Consider the following 21,499-nt stretch of genomic DNA (forward strand, 5'->3'; position numbering starts at 1 on the left):
TCCAGCTGAACCTCTCAAAGTGCTAAAGTATCTTTCTGCATGACCAGACATTGCTAATAAATTAGCCATTGTTTGGAATCAGCACAAAACAACAGCCCATCCCAGAAGTACCATGCTTCCCTTTCCTCTACTAAAAGAAAGACTTGCATTCATGTAGAACCTTTTGTGACCTCGGGACATCCCAAAACGCCTTACAGCCAATGAAGTACTTTTGAACTGTTCTCCCTGTGTCTGCGTGGGTTTTCTCCGGGCGCTCCGGTTTCCTCCCACAAGCCAAAAGACTTGCAGGTTGGTACATAAATTGGCCATTACAAACTGCCCCTAGTATAGGTAGGTGGTAGGGAAATACAGGAACAGGTAGGGATGTGGTAGGAATATGGGATTAGTGTAGGATTAGTATAAATGGGTGGTTGATGGTCAGCACAGACTCGGTGGGCCGAAGGGCCTGTTTCAGTGCTGTATCTCTAAACTAAACTAAACTAATGTAGGAAACACATCAACCAATATGTGCACAGCAAGCTCCCACAAACAACAATGTGGTAATGACCAGATAATCGTTTTATTAGTAATGTTGATTAAGGTATAAATATTGGCCAGGACACCAGTGATAACTCCCCTGCTCTTTGAAATAGTTCCAGAGGATCTTTTACATCCACCTGAGAGAAATAGACAGGGCCTAGGCTTAACGTTTCATCTTAAAGACAGTACCCCCAACAGTGCAGCACTCTCTCAAATGAGACCAGAAAGTGCTGGAAATACTCAGCAGGTCTGGCAGCATCTGTGTAGAGAGAAACAGAGTTAACTTTTCACTACCTCAATACTGGCCTACTCCCACTCCTATTTCTTATGTTCTTATACTGAACTGCAGCGTCAGCCTAGATTTTTGTGATCGAGTCTCTGGTGTGCGACTTGAACTCACGATTTCTACTGCTGTTTTTATAGCTTCTCTGAACCCATCTTTTCTTTATTTGGCCCATTATCACCTTCTTTTGCCTTGTACCATCATCCCTTTTGTCATTTAATCACTCCTACTCTCCATCCTACAGTTTTCGTTCTTTCGCACTCCCTAATTCTGACTCAGCAATCGTTTAAAAGCTGATATAAGCAAAAGTTTCTCTGAATTTGCCCCTCTAGTGCGAATCCATTCAGTCAAACGGATGTCTGTCCTGCTTTATTCTTGCTAAATTCCTGAAAAGTCACGAGCACCTTTGACAGTGTCTGCCCTGTATAATTAATTAATTAATCAGCAATTTTCGAAGTGTAGGTGTATCTTTCGCACAAGCTGATTACAAAGTCTTCTTAGTATATTGGCAAGTGGTGAATTTGGAGTTCCGGTTAAAAGGACTGACGAGTATCCAATAGAAAGAGCTTAGGGGATGTGTGCGGCGACGGTATTGGGTGAAATTGACGAAGCCCCGCCCGCGCGGCAATTTCCATTTTGTTACATTGCAGCCAGAGGACGGAAAGGTTTTAGTGAATCTACCGCGAAGTCAGTCATTTAGTGCAGTGCAGTCCAGTCAGGTGGATAGCAAAGACTCGGGCTGAGGGAAGGGAACAGGGGGGGAAAAAGATACAGCACCAGATTGCAACATCAGTCAGTGAACATTTATGGGAAAAAACTTCCATCCTCTTTATCCCGTGCAATTTACAAGACGAAATCACTCATTTAGCAGGAAAACTGAGTCCGAATCCAGGAGCTTTTAATAGTTCCAAGATTCCCCCCCTCCCTCAAAATAAGTAGACTTTTGGGTAATTTAGTTTAGTTTTATATTCTATATATTTGTTAATGGCTCCTGCTGTAAACCTGAGGCAAGTTCTGGTGGAAATTCCAAACCCGCAGCCTAAGATTGCTGGTGAGTAAAAACCCAGTTTTAAATAGACGCGGAAAAAATAAGGCGCTTAACTGAGACGAGGCGATGGGGGAGGGAAGGGGAGTGCAGTCGTTTGCCAGTTTAAAAAATACTGAAAGTCAATATAACGGTAATATACACAAAGTATTGCATCTGTGAAGTTAAACTATCGATCTGTGTTGTTCTTGTCAGAAAAAGCTGAGTTATGTGCTTTAAGGAGATAGTCGTTTTACCGTGGTATTGGCGGGCAGATGAGAAAGCGGTTTTCGCCATCCTGCATATGCATACAAAATGTATCTTTTTAAACTTAAAATTAGAAAATATTGTGGGGGTAATCCAAGTAAATAAACCTAATGTATAAAGTTGATTTATTAATTAGAAACAAATTGAGGGCATAGTTCACTATCGTAGGAAATCGAATTTGCAGTAGGCGCCAAACGTGAGCCAGCAATTAAAGGGTGTCATTAGTTTACCATCATAAAATACAAATTTTATTGTTCTGACAGATATTTAAATGTATAGTGTATTGATCAATAATCAATACAATGTATTTTATAGTGTAAAAACAAAATGCATAACTAATAATGACTACATACAAAAGTAAAGTACTGCAGTTGCTGGAAGTGCTCAGCAGGTCAGGTAGCATCTGTGGAGAGAAAGTTACCAGATATGATCTGATCGAGAAATTTTGGGAACAAATAAAACGAAGTACAGAAATTTATTCTTTCTACCTTATCCATGAATGTGGTGTGATTTTTTTTTTTAAAAATCCAAACCCTAAAGCTAACCTTTTAGACATGTCATGAGACCCCTGTTGGCCAGTCTCTTCACCTTCGGCTTCATTGCGTGCCTGGTTAAATAAATGATAGCCACATTTATAATGGATTTTAAACTTCAAGTAATACAAAAATCAGCTCAAATCCAATTGAGCCAATTGCCACCCCATCAGTCCACACACAATTATCAGCAAAGTGATGGAAGGTGTTGTCTCCAAATGACTTCAGACCCACAGCAATGTGGTTGACTCTTAAATGGCCTAGCAAACCATTCTCAGTTCAAGGGCAATTAGGGATGGGCAATAAATGCTGGCCTAGCCAGCGATGCCCACATTCCACAAACAAACAAATAAAAAAATTGGTGGTGGGGCAGTACTCTCCACTGGCTGGAGTCATACCTGATTGTTGGAGGCCAGTCAGAAAGCTTTGCAGGTTCGTGTCCTACACCCAACCATTCTTCAGCTGCTGCCTCAATGATCTTCCCTCCATCATGAGGTCAGAAGTGGAGACATATGCTGATGATTGCAATGTTCAATTCCTTTCACAACTCCTCAGATAATGAAGCATGACCTGGACAACATTCAGGCTTGTGCTGATAAGTGGCAAGTAACATTAACATTCGTGCTATACAAGTGGCAGCTAATCGGCATCTCCAATAGGAGTCTAACCATTTTCCCTTGACATTCAACAGTACTACCATTGCCAAATCCACCCCCCCCCCTCAACCATCAACATCCTAGGGGTCACCATTGATCTGAAACTTAACTGGATGAACCCCATAAATACTGTGGCTACAAGAACAGGTCAGAGGCTGGGTATTCTGTGAAGAGTAACCCCCTCTCCACTCCCACCATTTACATGTCGTAAGTTAGCAGAGTGATGGAAAACTCCCCACTAGCCTGGATGAGTGTAGCCCTAACAACACTTAAGCTTGACACCCATCCAGAACAAAGCTGGCCACTTGTTCGATACCCCATTCACCACCTTAAATATTCACTCCCTCCACCACCGGTGTACTGTGGCTGCAGTGTGTACCATCTATAAGATGGACTACAGCAACCCACCAAGACTTCTGCAATGGCATCTTCCGAACCCACAAGTTCTACTGCCAAGAAGAACATGGGCAGCAGGCAAGTGGAAATGCTGCCACCTACAAATTCCTTTCCAAGCCACACACCATCAGACTTGGAACTATATCGCCGCTCTTTCTTCATCGTTGGGCCAAAATCCTGGAACTCCCTTCTCAGCAGCACTGTGGATGTACTTGCGCCACGTGGACTGCAGCAATTTACAAATTATTATGGATTTTGTTTCACTGCCTCTGGTAGGGGATTCCATGTCCTATCAATTTCAAATATTCAGCTTTTTTGATTATCTTAACTTGTACCCTGTATGAAAGAAATATTTCTACTTTGCAAAATTCACTTAAAAACACAACTGGTGTTTATAAGGCAGTACATAGTGTAAGTGCTTATGGTAGTATATAGCGTAGTGAACAAAATATACTTCTTTAAAAATCTTTTTTTAATCCTCCTGGACCAAACATATGCCACAGTAGATGACTGCAGGGATGCTTGGTTGTCCCTTTGACATGTGCATTTGCCTTTGAAATAATGGAAGCAAAATAACTTGCAGGTGCTGTCACATAAATAAGCCAAAATTCTGTTGAATAATGTTTAAAATACCTTTTGTCCCTTCAGTCCACCTGCGCAGGTCCTATGAAGATATTCTGAATTCTACAAGAACACCGTCACAGTTAACAACACTTCATGTCAATATTCCAACGTCTTTCCGAAGAACAGACAACATCTCATCAGATGATTGTTTCGTTCAAAATCTGAATGTTACGCCAGGTCTGTTTGTGTGTGTGTGTGTATTTTCCTCATAGTATAATGATTAATAAGGCATCAGCCATCTTCATCCCATTTTTCTTTTAAGAAATTTAAAGAGGAATTGGGCTATTCTAATGCCTCTCTTGGGTTGTCACCAGGAGTACAATAACAATCTGGCAGAGATGGGGAGTTCATCCCTTTTTCCACTCCCACTATCTGGTGAGATGGGGAGTTCAACAGAGTTGAAAGTTAACCTGTATTGGGCTACTTAGCACTCTGTAGGTACCACAAGTACAGGAGTAGGCCATTTAGCCCCTCAAGCCCAGGGTGCAGCTCCGACAACACAAGAAGCTCAACACTATCCAGGACAAAGAAGCCTGCTTGATTGGCACCCCATCCACTACCTTCAACATTCACTCCCTTCACCACTGATGTACAGTGGCAGCAGTGTGTACCAGCTACAAGATGCACTGCAGAAACTCACCAAGCCTTCTTCGATAGCACCTTCCAAACCCATGACCTCTACCATCTAGAAGTACAAGGGCAGCAGATGCATGCAGACACCACCACCTGCCGGTTCCCCTCCAAGCCGTACACCATCCTGACTTGGAACTATATTACCATTCCTTCACTGTTACTGGGTCAACATACTGGAACTCCCTTCCTAACAGCAGTGTACTTACACCCGAGGACTGCAGTGGTTCAAGAAGGAAGCTCACCACCACCTTCTCAAGGGCAATTAAGGATGGGCAACGACCATATCCCTCAAACGAAAATTAAAAAAAAAAGTCTGCTCCACCATCCACTGAGATCATGGCTGATCTGACTGAACTCCATATACCAGCCTTTGCACCATGTTCCTTAATAGAATTGTGTTAACCAAAGCTATCATATTCATTTTAAATTAACAATTCATATAGCATCAATTATTGTTTCCGGAAAACTTACAAACTTCTACCACCCTTTGTGCGTAGAAGTACTTCTTAATTTTACTCCTGAAAGGTTGGGCTCCAATTTTTAGACTATGCCCACCAGCCCTAGACTCCCCCAGCCAGTAGAAATAGTTTCTACCTACTAGTATCTGTTCCCCTTAATATCTTACACTTCGATCAAATCACCCAACTACTTCTAAATTTCAGGGAATACAGCACTAGTTTGTATAATCTCTCCTTGCAATTTAACCCTTGGAGTCCAGGTATCATTCTAGTAAACCTATGTTGCACGCATTCCAAGTACAAAATATCCTTCCTAAGGTGTGCCCAGAACTACTCCAGGTATGGCCTAACCAGGGGTTTGTGTAAGAACATACAAACATATAAATTAGGAGTAGGCCACTCGGCCCCTCGAGCCTGCTCTGCCATTCAATAAGTTCATGGCTGAACTGATTGCTCCACATTTCCACCTACCCCCGATAATCTTCCACTCCCTTGCTTATTAAGAATCTATCTACCTCTGCCTTAAAAATATTCAAAGACTCTGCTTCCACTGCCTTTTGTGGAAGAGAATTCCAAAGACTCTCAACCCTCTGAGAAAAGATTTATCTTCATCTCTATCTTAAATGGGCGACCCTTTATTTGTAAACAGTGACTCTTAGATTCTAGATTCTCCCACAAGGGGAAACATCCTACCCACCTCCATCCTGTCAAGACCCCTCCGGATCTTGTATGTTTCAATCAAGTCACCTCTTCCTCTTCTAAATTCCAGCCGATACAAGCCTAGTCTGACCAATCTTTCCTTGTAAGACAGCCCGCTCATTCAAGTTATTAGTCTAGTAAACCTTCTCTGTACTGCCTCCAATGCATTTACATCCTTAAATAAAGAGACCAGCACTGTACACAGTACTCCAGATGTGGTCTCACCAATGCCCTGTACGGTTGAAGCATAACCTCCCTACTTTTGCATTCAATTCCCCTTGTGATAAATGATATTTTATTAGCTTTCCTAATTACATGCTGTACCTGCATACTAACCTTTTGTGATTCATGCACCAAGACACCCAAATCCCTCTGCATCTCGGAGCTCTGCAATTTCTCATCATTTAGATAATATGGTTCTTTTTTTATTCTTCCTACCAAAGTGGACGATTTCCCACTTTCCCACATTATACTCCATTTGCCAGGTCTTTGCCCACTCACTTAACTTATCTATATCCCTTTGTAGTCACCTTATGTCCTTCACAAGTTACTTTCCTACCTATCTTTGTGTCATCAGCAAATTTAGCAACCATACCTTAGGTCCCTTCATCTAAGTCATTTATATAAATGGTAAAATGTTCAGGTCCTAGCACAGATCCCTGTGGCACACCACTCGTTGCATCTTGCCAACCAGAAAATGACCCATTTATGTCTACTCCCTGTTTCCTGTTAGCTAGCCAATTTTCAATCCATGCCAATATGTTACCCCCTACATCATGAGCTTTTATTTTCTGCAATAAACTCTGATGTGGCACCTTATCAAATGCCTTCTGGAAATCTAAGTACAATACATCCACCGGGTTGCCTTTATCCACAGCACATGTTGTTACTTCAAAGAACTCCAATAAATTGGTTAAACATGATTTCCCTTTCACAAAACCATGTTGACTCTGCCTGATTACCGTGAATTTTTCTAAATGCCCTGCTATACTGTCTTTAATAGCTTCCAACATTTTCCCTAAGTCAGATGTTAAGCTATTGAGCCTGTAGTTTCCTGCTTTCTGCCTCCCTCATGTTTGAATAAAGGAGTTACATTCACTATTTTCCAATCTAACGGAACCTTCCCTGAATCTAGGGAATTTTGGAAAATTAAAACTAATGCATCAACTATCTCACTAGCCACTTCTTTTAAGACCCTCGGATGAAGTCCATCAGCCACAGCTCCAACAATTTGTTCAGTACCGCTTTCTTGGTGATTGTAATTTTCTTGAGTTCCTCCCTCCCTTCCATTTCCTGACTTACAGCTAATACTGGGATGTTACTTGTATCCTCAATAGTGAAGGTCCGATGCAAAATACCTGTTCATTTCATTTGCCATCTCCTTATTATCCATTATTAATTCCCCAGCCTCACTTTCTATAGGACCAACGCTCACTTTAACTCTTTTCTTTCTTTTTAAAACATAGAAACTCTTACTATCTGTCTTTATATTTCTAGCTAGTTTTCTCTTGTACTCTAATTTTACTTTCCTTATCAATCTTAGTCATTCTTTGCTGTTTTTTATATTCTGTCCAATCTTCTGACCTGCCTCCCATCTTTGCGCAATTATAGGCTTTTTCTTTAAGTTTGATACTATCTTTAACTGTTTTAGTTAACCACGGATGGCGGGTCCCACCCTTGGAATTTTTCTTTCTCATTGAAATGTATTTATTCTGTGTATTCTGAAATATCCCCTTAAATGTCTGCCACTGCATCTCTATTGACCTATCCTTTAACCTGATTTGCCAGTTCACTTTAGCTAGCTCTGCTTTCATGCCCTCATAATTGCCCTTATTTAAGTTTAAAATACTAGTCTTGGACCCACTCTTCTCTCCCTCAAGCTGAAGCAAGACTTCCACCTCCTTGTATTCTCATCCTCTAGGTATAGAGGCCAGCATTCTATTAGCCTTTTCGATTCTTTCATGTACCTGTTCATGACATTTTAATGATCCAGGACACCCAAGTCTCTTTGGAGCTCCACTGTTTCTAGCTTTTCAATGAAGGAATTGTGCTATATTTTCAAGTCAAGATGGTGTGTCAGTTGGAGGGGAACTTGCAGGTGGTGGTGTTCCCATGCACTTGCTACCCTTGTCCTTCTAGGGGGGAGAGGTCGTGGGTTTGGGAGTTGCTGTCAAAGAAGCCTTGGCAGGTTGAAGTGCATCTTGTAGATGGTATACATGCAGCCATGATATCCCGATGGTGGACGAGTGAATCTTGAGTGTTGGAAATGTGCTCATCCAGGCAAGTGGAGAGTGTTCCATCACACTCCTGAATTGTTCCTTGCAGATGGTGGCAGGCTTTGCAGAATCAGGTGCTGAGTCACTCGCCGCAGAAGTCCCAACCTCTGACCTGCTCTTGTAGCCAGAGTATTTAAATGGCTGGTCCAGTTAAGCTTCTGGTTAGTGATGACCCCCAGGATGTTGATGGTATTTGGCAATGGTAATGCTATAGAACATCAAGGGAAGGTGGTTAGTCACTTTCTTGTTGGGTATGGTCATTGCCCATTGCTTGTGTGGCACAAATGTTACTTGCCACTTATCAACCCATGCCTGAATGTTCAGGTTTTGCTGCCTGCAGGCACAGACTACTTAATTATGAAGAGTTGCAAGCAAAATTGAATATTGTGCAATCATCAGCGAACATTCCCATTTCTGACCTTTTGATGATGGAGGGAAGGTAATTGATGAGGCAGCTGCAGGGATTTCCTGGGGCTGAGATGATTGGCCTCCAACAACCACAACAATTTTCCTTTGTGCTGGGTATGACTTCCACCAGTGGAGAGTTTTCCCCAAATTCCCATTGATTTAAATTTTACAAGGGCTTCTTGACATACTCTGTCAAATGCTGCCTTGATGTAAAGGACAATTACTCCCACCTCACCTATGGAGTTCAGCTATTTTGTCCATAGTCATGGAGAGATACAGCACTGAAACAGGCCCTTCAGCCCACTGAGTCTGTGCCAACAAACAACCATCCATTTATACTAATCCTACATTAATCCCATATTCCCTACCACATCCCCACCATTCTCCTACCACCTACCTACACTAGGGGCAATTTACAATGGCCAATTTACCTATCAACCTGCAAGTTTTTGGCTGTGGGAGGAAACCAGAGCACCTGGCGGAACCCACGCGGTCACAGGGAGAACTTGCAAACTCCGCACAGGCTGTACCCAGAACCAAACCCAGGACGCTGGAGCTGTGAGGCTGCGGTGCTAACCACTGTGCCGCCCATGTTTGGACTATGGCCGTAGAATGGAGCTTGAACCTATAACCCTACTGACTTAGAATCGAGAGTGCGTTCGCTGAGTTGAGGTCCAGAATGATCTTCCTGGCCAAATTTATAGCAAAAGTTGTAACTTCAAGCCAAGCATTTAAGATAATACCATTTTTCTGATTTGCTATTCATGAATTGCTTAGTCCAGGTCCTTGCTGGAGGACCAATAAAACTGCTACAACTGTAGTAGGTAGACTGAAGTTATCGACAGCTCCTGTGGTTATTTGGTTAATAGGTAGGAGCTCTGAAACCTTGCACTCTCATACCATCTTTGCTTATACTTGACTGTCAGTAGCCATTAGCTGTTATCTATCTTGTCATTTTGCTGTAAGTACATTTTAGTTTTCCTTTCAACAGAAAATATTTCTGAAGTCTCATCTTTTGTCAGAAGAAAATTTGGAAACGGAAGAAGATTGTGCTTCAGTTCACCAGCAGCTTCCAACTATCAGACAAAAACATTGCAAAATGGTAACGAGAAAGGTGTGTGAGATGGCATATAATACAAGCCTGAGTATTTCCCAGTGTTTACTTTGCATCCAAATCCAGATCATTTAGAATTTAGTGTTGGAGATCATTGTCCTCCGTGGGTGCAGATGCTATACAGTTGTCTTCATTTTCATATATGATTGACAGTTAAGTATGACTTGTGAAATGCTGTTTCTTACTTCCAAGGCAAGACATCTGTGCAGTGCTGGTGATTCCTTTGCTATGCCAACTGTCAGTAAAGCAAATGCACACAACTAAAGCATTACAATAGAATTCCGAGAATAGTTTTGTAATGTTGGAAAATGATGACAACTGCCATAAAAAGCAAAACATTTCCATGAAAGACAAAATTTAGCTCATTTCTTTTTCCTCCTTAGAACTGCCTTTCAAGAAACAGCGACTGAATTTTAAGCCAGGTTCAAATTTAGAATTCAAACTGAATGACCTCGCGTCATCCCAGCTTGTGCGTACTCTTTTATTGCACAGATATCCAGAACTTGATGATGAGGTATGTACTTGCGTTACAACAGTAATTTAATACTTCATAAACTTAATTTCTTACATCTCAGATGGACTGGAGTCTGGTTCCTGAGATGAGAGGGTTATCCAATAATGAGAAGCTGAGTAAATTGGGTTTATATTCTCTGAAGCATAAAAAAAAATCTAATTGAAAGATACAAGATTCTGAAGGGGCTTGACACTGCGAGGTTATTTCCCCTGGCTAGGGAATCTAGAACACAGGTGCATTTGCAGAATAAGGGGACAATCATTTAGGATTGAGAAGAGGAAAACCTCTTCGCTGAAAAGGTTGTGAATCTTGGGAATTCTGTACCCTAGAGGGTTGTAGATGATCCATCGTTGAGTATATTTCAGGCTGGGATAGATAGAGTTTTGGTTTCTCAGGGAATTGAGAGATATGGGGAGCAGGCAGGAAAGTGGAATTGAGGGAGAAGATCAGCCATGATATTGAATGACAGAGCAGGCTTGAAGCGCCATATCATCTAATCTTGCTCCTGTTTCTTGTGTTCTTATGACCAATGCTTCCCTGTGGTAATTGTACCTTGACGAGATTTCAATTTACACCATGAATAAGGGTGTGTTTAGTTTGGAGATACGTCAAACTATTATTTTTTTTCCTAAAACAGGACTTGAAATTGGTTCTTCCATCATTAAACTTGAAATTTGCTCAGGAACAGCTGGAGTTGAGTAAAATCAACATGTACCGATCAATACCTCGATGGCGCTTGGGTTCCAATAGAGATGCATACTGCTACCGAAAAGCACATGTCCATCTTCAGGCTTTTAAGGTTTGTGTTCTTCAACAAAATTGCTTTTAAACACTGAGTGGAAGGTCATCAAATGGGTTTGTTTTCTGTTCAATCTTCTACCTTTCTCTTTTTAAGTTACTAATATACTTCAATATAATTTCACGGCTCCCATTAGCCTTCCGTACCTCGCTTATTTGTCAGCTCAGTAAGTGCAGCAGGCTATTTGATAGTAATGCTTAAATCTATTCTCATTACATGCATGTTCTAGTCAAGGTCTGTGAATGATCAATGTAAAATCTTTATTTATTTTGAAACAAATCCTGAGGCCTGAGGATGTTGCATGAACTGGGGAATTTGAGGAAAGATTGAATAGGCTAGAGTTGTTTTCTTTGGAACAGAGGAGGCTGCGGGGAGACCTAATTGAAGTGTATAAAATTGAGGGGTCTAGCTAGAGAGGATAGGAACGCCCTATTCCCCTTAGTTGAAGGGTCCATAACCAGGGGGTATAGGTTTAGGGCAAGAGGTAGGACATGTAGAGGGGATTTGAGGGGAATTTTTCTTCACCCAGAGGATGGTGAGGATTTGAAACTCACTACCTGAGAGGATGGTAGAAGGAGAAACCCACAACATTTAAAAAGTACTTGGATATGAACTTGAAGTGTTGTAACCTACAAGGCTACAGACCAAGAACTGGATACTGAGATTGGGCTGGATGGCTAATTGTTGGCCAGTGTGGACAGGACTGGATGAATGACCTCCTTCCATGTAGTAAATTTCTACGATTCTATGAAATGTAATGCTCCCAACTGTTTATAGATTTTATCTTAAATGTGTTGAGTTTTAATAAAAGGCTCAATACTACTGCACTATGCATTTACTTACTAGGAAGGGATGTATTTACATTCTTGAAAAAATTTCTCTTCACAAGTGGGTATTGATAACATGAGTTTGGGTATGGTTTGAATAGAGTTCTGGATTCCACTAAGGGAGCTGAGCTGACCACTACTAAACCTAGGGGGCAAATTTGGTCATCTGCTGTTGTGTGAAATGGGGTCATGGCGAATCAGCAGTCTGCTTTACATTGTGCTCAATTTTCTTTTTCTGTTGAAGTTAATTGAAAAGATAGTTGTGTGTATTGTAAGAAGTTGCCTATTTGCTATGAGTCTATTTTGTACTACTGGTGGAAAAACATTCTCCCCACTGCCCATCTTTCAAGGTTTACAGGATAAATAACAGATGAGCAAGCCCATCATGGCATCCAAAAGGACTTCAACTTTTTTTTTCTCTCACTGAAAATAAATCGCAATATCCAACTTTTTTTGCAGGGTTTTGCCTCCATTACCTTGCCTAGAATGTTGTTCCATGTTAACTTTGTATGAATAGCTTGCTTGCTTCAGTCCCCAAAACGTGTTTTTTACTGGTCTGCATCTATACACCCCCTTGTCCTGTCAAAGTCTACACTGAAGTAATATTCTGGATCTCCTTTTACATAACGTCATACTATCTTCTGGTCACTTCCTTTTGAAGGATTAAAAAGTTTAAATTTCTCCAGTCATCCACAGCTTGAATGGCTTGGTCACTAGATGTGGCTTGTGCTCGCTATTAGGTTATATAGTTCAACATTCTATCTACTTTGTTGCTGTGCAGTGATTTGCCAGTTGACTACTGCTGTCTACTAAAAGCTTGCAATCTTTCATCCTCCCCCTTTGGCTATTTTAGTTATTAAATTTCATCTACATTGTTCTGCTTGCTTAAGAATTTTGTTAAACTATATTTTAGTTGCCTCCTCTGATTCAACAACGCCATTTGAGTTTGGTTGTACCTGTGAATCTGACTAACTGCAGAATTGAAGCCTCTACTATAAATTAGAAACAGCACAGGTCCAAACTCTCCCTCCCACCCGTACAAAAATCTTTAACTTCACCCCTGCCTCAGCTCATTTGCTGCTGAAACCCTCATTCACGTCTTAAGTTACCTCTAGACTTGACTATTCCAACACAGTCCTGACTGGTGTCTCATATTCTCTCTAAACTTGTCATCCAAAACACTACTGCCTGGGTTTTAACTCTCACTAAGTCCCGTGCCCCTAACACTGACCTACATTGGCTCCCAGTCAAGCAATGTCTTGATTTCAGAATTCTCATTCTTGTTTTCAAATCCCTTTTATGGCCTTGTCCCTCCCTATCTCTGTAATCTCCTCCAGCCCCACAACCGTCCAAGATATCTGTGCCCCTCTAATTCTGGCCTCTTCCGCATCCCTGATTTTAATCACTATCATTGATGGCTGTGCCTTAGCTACCTAGGCCCTAAACTGTGGAATACCCTCCCGATACCTCTCCACCTCCACCTTGTTTTCCTCCTTTTTAAGATGCTCCTGAAAACCTACCTCCTTGACTAAACATTTGGTCATCTGACCTAATATCTCCTTTTGTGGCTCGGTGTCATACTTTGTTTGATGATGCTCCTGTGAAGTGCCTCGCGACGTTTTATTATGCTAAAGGCACTATGTAAAAGTTGTAACAAGTACCTGCAACCTACTAGGTTAAATCAACATCAACTGTAATTCAAATTCAATATCTTTTAATACTTCCAAGACCCCTATCAACTGTTTTTTCCCTTGCTAATATTGTTAAAAGCGTTTCTTTTCAAAATTAAAAAATGAAGCACAAAAGTTGCTCCTTTTTGCTGTTGATGTATGCAAAGTTTAAGCATTTCCAATTATGAAGACTGGATGTTTCTGCAACTATTGTCTTTTTAACTTCAGTTTCCTTGGTCAGGAATTCATGAATGTGAAGGAGGAGAAATTAGGAACTATTTTTCTCTGCTTGTATAGTACCTTCTATCTGTTAAGCCCAGAGCATCCTGACCTAATGGAAAGATGCTGTCATGTACTACTGATGGGTCATGTGAAAATTCTGTGGATCAAGACAGAAGTGACTTTTTAGAATTTGTTAATAATGCATATATTTTATTTTGTTGTCTTGCAGAAGATTTGCCTGGAACAAGGGAGACTATTATTGCAATCAGAGTGCTGGGAAACTGCATTAGACTATGTACTAATTGCCTGGAGATATACAAGTGAACTTCCTCAGTGGGATAATAGCTTCCATAATGAATGCACGCAACAATGTTTCGCTGCTTTAGCTGTTCAGTGCATAACTAGCTTGCAGAGAAGCTGTTTAGAATTGGAGAAGTATAAGCAACTTAAGAAACGGTACATATCTATATGCTTTTTGTAATAAAATGTGCATTATAGATTTATGTAAAAAGGGGATTTGAGTCTGGGGAGTTTCCTATCCAAAGTACTTTGCTGTACATTTGAAAATCAGCTATTAAAAATGTTGAGGGGTATTCTAAATGGCCAACTGATGATGCTTTCTCTGGGGTTAGTGACTTTGGAATGGCTTTCAGGTGGCCAGAAGCCCTGTATTCTATGGAGGTACTCTAGAACACATGGGTTCTTAACTTTTTGTTCTTGTTTTCTTTCTTGCTTTCCCTTTCCTGCCCCCTCTCCTCCTCCAGTAATGTCACTAAGCAAGTTAATGGGAATGCCTTGCATGACTAAATCAAAATTGAAGATGGACTTTTTTAAAATAATTTTTCAAATTCCTAATTTTCTTGTACTTTTTCTGCCAAATTTGCTCTTTATTTTTCCCCCTTACCAGAATATGGGTATTGAGATCCCTTGGGTACTTTGCTCTGGTTTGAACTTTGACAGGCTCCTCGGGTGAAGGTGCTAAATTGGGGGAAGGCTAATTCTAACAATATTAGGCAGGAACTGAAGAATTTAGATTGGGGGTGGCTGTTTGAGGGTAAATCAACATCTGACATGTGGGAGTCTTTCAAACTTCAGCTGATTAGAATCCAGGACCAGCATGTTCCTGTGAGGAAGAAAGACAAGTTTGGCAAGTTTCGGGAAGCTTGGATAACACTGGATATTGTGAGCCTAGTCAAAAAGAAAAAGGAAGCATTTGTAAGGGCGGGAAGGCTAGGAACAGATGAAGCACTTGAGGAATATAAAGACAGTAGGAAGGAACTTAAGCAAGGAGTTAGGAGGGCTAAAAGGGGTCATGAAAAGTCATTGGCAAACAAGGCTTTTTATACATATATAAAGAGCAAGAGGGTAACCAGGGAAAGGGTCGGCCCACTCAAGGACAGAGATGGGAATCGATGTGTGGAGCCAGAGGAAATGGGCGAGGTGCTAAATGAGTACTTTGCATCAGTATTCACCAAGGAGAAGGACTTGGTGGATGATGAGCCTAGGGAAAGGAGTGCAGATAGTCTCAGTCATCTCGTTATCAAAAAGGAGGTGTTGGGTGTCTTGCAAAGCATTAAGGTAGATAAGTCCCCAGGGCCTGATGGGATCTACCCCAGAATACTGAGGGAGGCAAGGGAAGAAATTGCTGGGGCCTTGACAGAAATCTTTGCATCATCATTGGCTACAGGTGAGATCCCAGAGGACTGGAAAATAGCCAATGTTGTTCCTTTGTTTAAGAAGGGTGGCAAGGATAATCCAGGAAATTATAGGCCGGTGAGCCTTACGTCAATGGTAGGGAAACTATTAGAGCGGATTCTTCGGGACAGGATTTACTCCCATTTGGAAACAAACGAACTTATTAGTGAGAGACAGCATGGTTTTGTGAAGGGGAGGTCGTGTCTTACTAATTTGATTGAGTTTTTTGAGGAAGTGACTAAGATGGTTGATGAGGGAAGGGCGGTGGATGTTGTCTATATGGACTTCAGTAAAGCCTTTGACAAGGTCCCGCATGGCAGACTGGTGCAAAAGGTGAAGTCACATGGGATCAGAGGTGAGCTGGCAAGATGGATACAGAACTGGCTCAGTCACAGAAGACAGAGTAACAGTGGATGGGTGTTTTTCTGAATGGAGGGATGTGACTAGTGGTGTTCTGCAGGGATCAGTGCTGGGACCTTTGCTGTTTGTAGTATATATAAATGATTTGGAGGAAAATGTAGCTGGTCTGATTAGTAAGTTTGCGGACGACACAAAGGTTGGTGGAGTTGCGGATAATGATGAGGATACAGCAGGATATAGATCGGTTAGAGACTTGGGCGGAGAAATGGCAGATGGAGTTTAATCCAGACAAATGTGAGGTAATGCATTTTGGAAGGTCTAATGCAGGTGGGAGGTATACAGTAAATGGCAGAACCCTTGGGAGTATTGACAGGCAGAGAGATCTGGGCGTACAGGTCCACAGGTCACTGAAAGTGGCAACGCAGGTGGATAAGGTAGTCAAGAAGGCATACAGCATGCTTGCCTTCATCGGTTGGGGCATAGAGTATAAAAATTGGCAAGTCATGTTGCAGCTGTACAGAACCTTAGTTAGGCCACACTTAGAATATTGCGTGCAATTCTGGTCGCCACACTACCAGAAGGACGTGGAGGCTTTATAGAGGGTACAGAGGAGGTTTACCAGGATGTTGCCTGGTCTGGAGGGCATTAGCAATGAGGAGAAGTTGGAAAAACTCGGATTGTTTTCACTGGGGCGACATGATAGAGGTTTACAATGTTATGAGTGGCATGGACAGAGTGGATAGTCAGAAGCTTTTTCCCAGGGTGGAAGAGTCAGTTACTAGGGGACATAGGTTTAAGGTGCGAGGGGATGTGCGAGGCAAGTTCTTTACACAGAGGGTGGTGAGTGCCTGGAACTTGCTGCCAGGGGAGGTGGTGGAAGCAGATACGATAGCGACATTTAAGAGACATCTTGACAAATACATGAATAGGGAGGGAATAGAGGGATATGGGCCCCGGAAGTGCAGAAGGTGTTAGTTTCGGCAGGCATCAGGATCGGTGCAGGCTTGGAGGGCCGAATGGCTTGTTCCTGTGCTGTACTGTTCTTTGTTCTTTGATGCAAGAATTATCCAGCCCAATGCTACACATACCCTAATATTCACACTTCTGGTAGATGTTACTGAATTGTAATTTTTGTTCTCCAGACTCCTGCCCCAGCCCAAACTCTGATGACTAAGGAACTTGGGCGTCTATCTTTTTTCTAATATAATAGGGATAGTGCTTTTTAAGGAAAATTGCCTGTCACTACCTTGCCTTCTCCAATAAGTTTGTGTTGTGTATCTTGACGTATAACACATGAGCAAAGGGAACCTTCCTATTTCGAGTACAGTCTTGCATCTTTTTTTCTCTGAATCTATTGAATAAAACTTTCTCTTTCCCTGAATGCTCAGTTGGAAAGTTCACTGAGCACAATAGAACTGAGCCACATAGACCAGGAAGCTTCTAAGTTCAATCTCTGTACTGAGCTGAGTTGCCTAATCTCAATTAGTGGCAGTAAGTTATTAGAACTTTCTCTAACCTGGGCTGGGGAGGGGAAAAATCAACCAGCGTTGGTATAAATGCAATATACTGTAAAAGCAAAGGATTGAGGCTGACTAACCCCATGGTTAAATACAGACTATTTCTCTGGAATCCTATATCAAAAATGGCTACATAAGGGCTATAAAAACATCGTAGTAAACCATGTGGCCTGTCAAGCCTGCTCTGCCATTCACTATGATCATGGCTGATCTTTGGCTTCAACTCCACTTTCCTGCTTGCTCCCTAAATCCCTTGATTCCCTGAGACACTAAAAAATCTCCCTATCTTAGCCTTAAATGTATTCAATGATGGTACATCCACAGCCCTCTAGGGTAAAGAATTCCAAGATTCATAACCCTTTTGAGTGAAGAAATTTCTCATCTCCTAAACAATCAGCACCTGATCCTGAAACTGTCCACCCTTGTTCTAGATTCCCCAGCCAGAGGAAACAATGTCTGTTTCTACCCTGTCAAGCCCCTTCATAATCTTGAATGTTTCAATGAGATCACCTCTCATTCTTAATGCCAGAGAATACAGACTCAATTTACTCAGCCTCTCATCATAGGACACCTCTCTCATTGCAGGGACCAATCTAATGAAATATGGAGACCAAAACTGCACAGTATTCCAGGTGTGGTCTCACCAAAACCTTGTACAATTGTAGCAAGACTACTTTTTCTTGTACCCTAATCCCCTCGCAATAAAGTCCAACATGCAATTTTCTTAATTGCTTGCTCTACCTGCATGCTGTGTTCTTCGTTCGAGTACACCAAGTCTCTCTGAACATTAACATTTTCATGCCTTTTCAAAAGAAATTCTGCTTTTCAATGCTCACTACCAAAGTGAATAACCTCTCACTTTCCCCACATTATACTCCATCTGTTATCTTATTAGCCTGTCTATCTCTCTTTGCAGCTTCTGTGTCCTCCTCACAACTTGTATTTCCACCTAACTTTGTCTCGCAGCAAATTTAGATACATTACTCTGTCTCTTTGTCTAAGCCTTTAGAAAATATAAACAGGAGTAGGGCATTCAGTCCCTCAAGCCTGTTCTGCCATTCAATTAGATCATGTCTGATCTGCATCTTTGTCCATTTATCTGCTTTGGTTTCATTTTCCATAATATCCTTATAACAAAAATCTTATCAACCTCAGTTTTGAAATTTTCAACTGATCTAGTCTCCATAGTTTTTTTTTGGTTGGTTGGGTGGAGGGTGGTGGTTCAGAGTGTGGGAGTGTAAAGTACATCCTGGCATTACCCCCTGAACAGCCTAGCTCTAATTTCAAGGTTATGCCCCGTTGATCTGGACAATCTAACCAGAGGAAATGGCTTCCCTATAAAATTATTCAATCATCTTAAACACCTCCATTTACGTCACTACTTAATCATTTTTTTTTATGTTCAAGGGAATATAAACTTAGTCTACACAACCTTTCCTCATAATTTAACCCTGTTAGTCCTGTATCATTGCTGGTGAATCTGCATTGCTCCCTCTCTCCTATATGCATCATCTGTTTGAGTGTCAAAAGCCTTAGCTCCGAAAAAATGTATAAAGACATCTCTGAACAATTGAGAAAATCTACCAAAAAATGACCAATCAATTCAATTTTCCCCCTAATAGTTGGCTCCCTCTTATGTCTGTAACAGAATATATCTCATACTACACGTTTCACAGTGTAATAAACTTGTATATGGAATTGTTTTCTTTGAGAGAGTGAGAAGCATTGTCCTGGGCTTCAGATCACTTCGGTTGGCATGTATGTACATGTGCTGACCACACCACTTTCTTATTCACTCACCACTACTACCAAATTGTGGATTATACTGCATCTTGGAATGTTCTGGCAGAAATATACTCAGTTGATTGAAGAATGGGGCATGGCTGTAAATTTGACAGTCCACTGTAAATCAATGGCCATGACTAATAAATCATGCATTAAATTGCATAATGCCTCTATTGATGTACCTTCCTAATGCCATGAGAGATTCACTCACTACTTTTTTTTAAAAAACATAGTTACTACACTTTTGGTAAATTCATCTGAGTTTACTACAGCGCTATGCTAACATTGTGCTTAAAACAGAGGTCCACTAAGATGCAAGCGCCCTCTCAATCCTTTGCACAGTTCTTGTTCAAGAACTATCAGCAAGCATTTTGGCTAACTATTTTGGGGAAGCAGTCCTGATGTTGGTAGCACTGTAAGCTTGATCCATGCACTAAAAAGTTGAATAATTTAAGAAAGTGAGGACGAAGCATTGTTTCGCAATCTATTTCATTAATGAAAAAAAAAGCTAGACTTTCAGGCATGAAATAACAAACTGTTCTTCTCTTACAGACTTAGAATTGCATATACACAGAGCAAATTAATCAAACCCTGCCTTGAAGAGTTGGATAAGATTATCGAGGTGCTGAAATGCAGCCCACCAGAACAAAATCTGTCTTGTTAATTATTTAAAATATTTGAGATTGTATCTTGAATAAGTCATCATGCAGGTTTGTCCATAGTAAGAAAATCCTAGTGGCTTAATGGCAAATGACAGCTGGATTTCCTACAGTTGCACAAAAACTACAAATTGACTTTTTTTGTAAGACTAGAGGTGTCCAAATTAGGGCATTCTTACTTGGGATCCAGTCTTGGACAACATATGGAAAGTTGGAACGGAAATTGAGATTAAAAGGTGGGCACTGGGAAATACATGGAGAAAACTCCAGTATATTTGGTTGGTGGAGAAAATTAGTAGTTACATCGTCTTAAAATTGCATTTTTGGGGAGCTTGTGACGTAAAATTAAACTAGTTCACTTTTTTTTTAAGAATAGCTTGTTTTAACAACTTAACATTAAAAATGGTGACTACAGATGGTTGTCCACAATTGTGGACAATTAGAATAATAGATCCTCTGACATTCTTTAAGATTTGTGCAAATTTGGTACTGTTCATTTTGGAAATTTCTAAAGGCATCTTTTTTCCGTGGAAATAAGCCATTGTGTGAAGTTGAGTTTTTAAGGTTAGAATTGCACACGTTGATTGAAAATGTACTGCTTTTTATTTAATTCCATTTGTATTAAACTAAAAATTAAATGTTTAGATCATAGTAAGCAGGTAGAATTTGTAGTTATAATTGCAACAGGAGTAATTTAGTGCAATAGCAATATTAGTAATCTAATAATGGCAATTGCACTTTAACCTTGACCAAGTATGTTGGGTTTTCGATATAAAACTTAAACATATTTGGGAATGAATTTTGACCAGTGTTGGGGATACTTTGCATGTATGTATTAAAGAAAAAAGTAATTGTCTATGGATTTCGTAAATGTATACATTTGTCTTGTGTTATGAGTAGTGCTCTTAATGTAATATTGAAATGGCGTACAATGCCGCAAATGACACAAAATGTCATTTCATGTCTGTCTTTTGTGAGTAATTTGGTTATTTAGAATTTTTCCAAATAAAATGAAATTGGATTACAAAAGTATGATTTTTTTAAAAATGCACGTAACATTGGTAAATCATACAAACTCTTTAATCTAATTTAAATGCAAACAATGCTTTGTAGAAATATTGCAAATGGATTAATTTGCAACGTTTCTATCATGCAGGATGTATGAAGGATTCTATGTTCTAGTGAAAATGATACTTTTAACATTGGGCAATTAATTTTTACAATGCATTTACAACCTGATGAAGGAAAAATGCAACTAATAAATTCAACAGCTCATTCCATATTGAGAACACAATATGTTGGCCCTTGCCATCTATAATCATATTTTGAATGATTACATTTACATCCTAGCTTTGACTGAAACTTAGTCTCTTGCTCTCTAAACTCTATTCCTACTAAACTGACCAGGCTGGCAACTATGTTAGCTGATATTAATGGTGCTCTCTCCTCAGGTACTATTCCCCTCTTCAAATCTGCAATTATCACCCCTCTCCTCCAAAAAAAAACTCTTGACCCCTCTGACCTTACAAACAACTGCCCATCTCCAACCTCCTTTCATCTT

At 40.6% G+C, this 21,499-nt stretch overlaps 1 protein-coding gene across 1 annotated transcript; it reads left to right on the top strand.

Annotated features, from left to right (window-relative positions):
• Positions 1 to 1,497: 1,497 nt before the first annotated feature.
• On the top strand, positions 1,498 to 20,943 carry LOC137374211 (uncharacterized). Its single transcript, XM_068039998.1, has 7 exons — positions 1,498 to 1,853; positions 4,327 to 4,479; positions 9,768 to 9,890; positions 10,274 to 10,404; positions 11,042 to 11,203; positions 14,152 to 14,378; positions 19,832 to 20,943. The coding sequence occupies exons 1-7, from the start codon at positions 1,787 to 1,789 to the stop codon at positions 19,941 to 19,943; spliced, it is 975 nt and encodes a 324-aa protein (XP_067896099.1). The 5' UTR covers positions 1,498 to 1,786; the 3' UTR covers positions 19,944 to 20,943.
• The last annotated feature ends 556 nt before the right edge of the window (positions 20,944 to 21,499 follow it).

The sequence above is a fragment of the Heterodontus francisci genome, chromosome 10 (genome assembly GCF_036365525.1).
Source record: "Heterodontus francisci isolate sHetFra1 chromosome 10, sHetFra1.hap1, whole genome shotgun sequence".
In the NCBI taxonomy this organism is placed as follows: Eukaryota; Metazoa; Chordata; class Chondrichthyes; order Heterodontiformes; family Heterodontidae; genus Heterodontus; species Heterodontus francisci.

Excerpts from the sequence above, each read along its gene's own strand:
- LOC137374211 (XM_068039998.1), top strand. The coding sequence starts at position 1,787 with ATGGCTCCTGCTGTAAACCTGAGGCAAGTTCTGGTGGAAATTCCAAAC. Across the intron at positions 11,204-14,151 it reads TCCATCTTCAGGCTTTTAAG|AAGATTTGCCTGGAACAAGG; the intron begins GTTTGTGTTCTT and ends GTTGTCTTGCAG. Across the intron at positions 14,379-19,831 it reads TATAAGCAACTTAAGAAACG|ACTTAGAATTGCATATACAC; the intron begins GTACATATCTAT and ends CTTCTCTTACAG.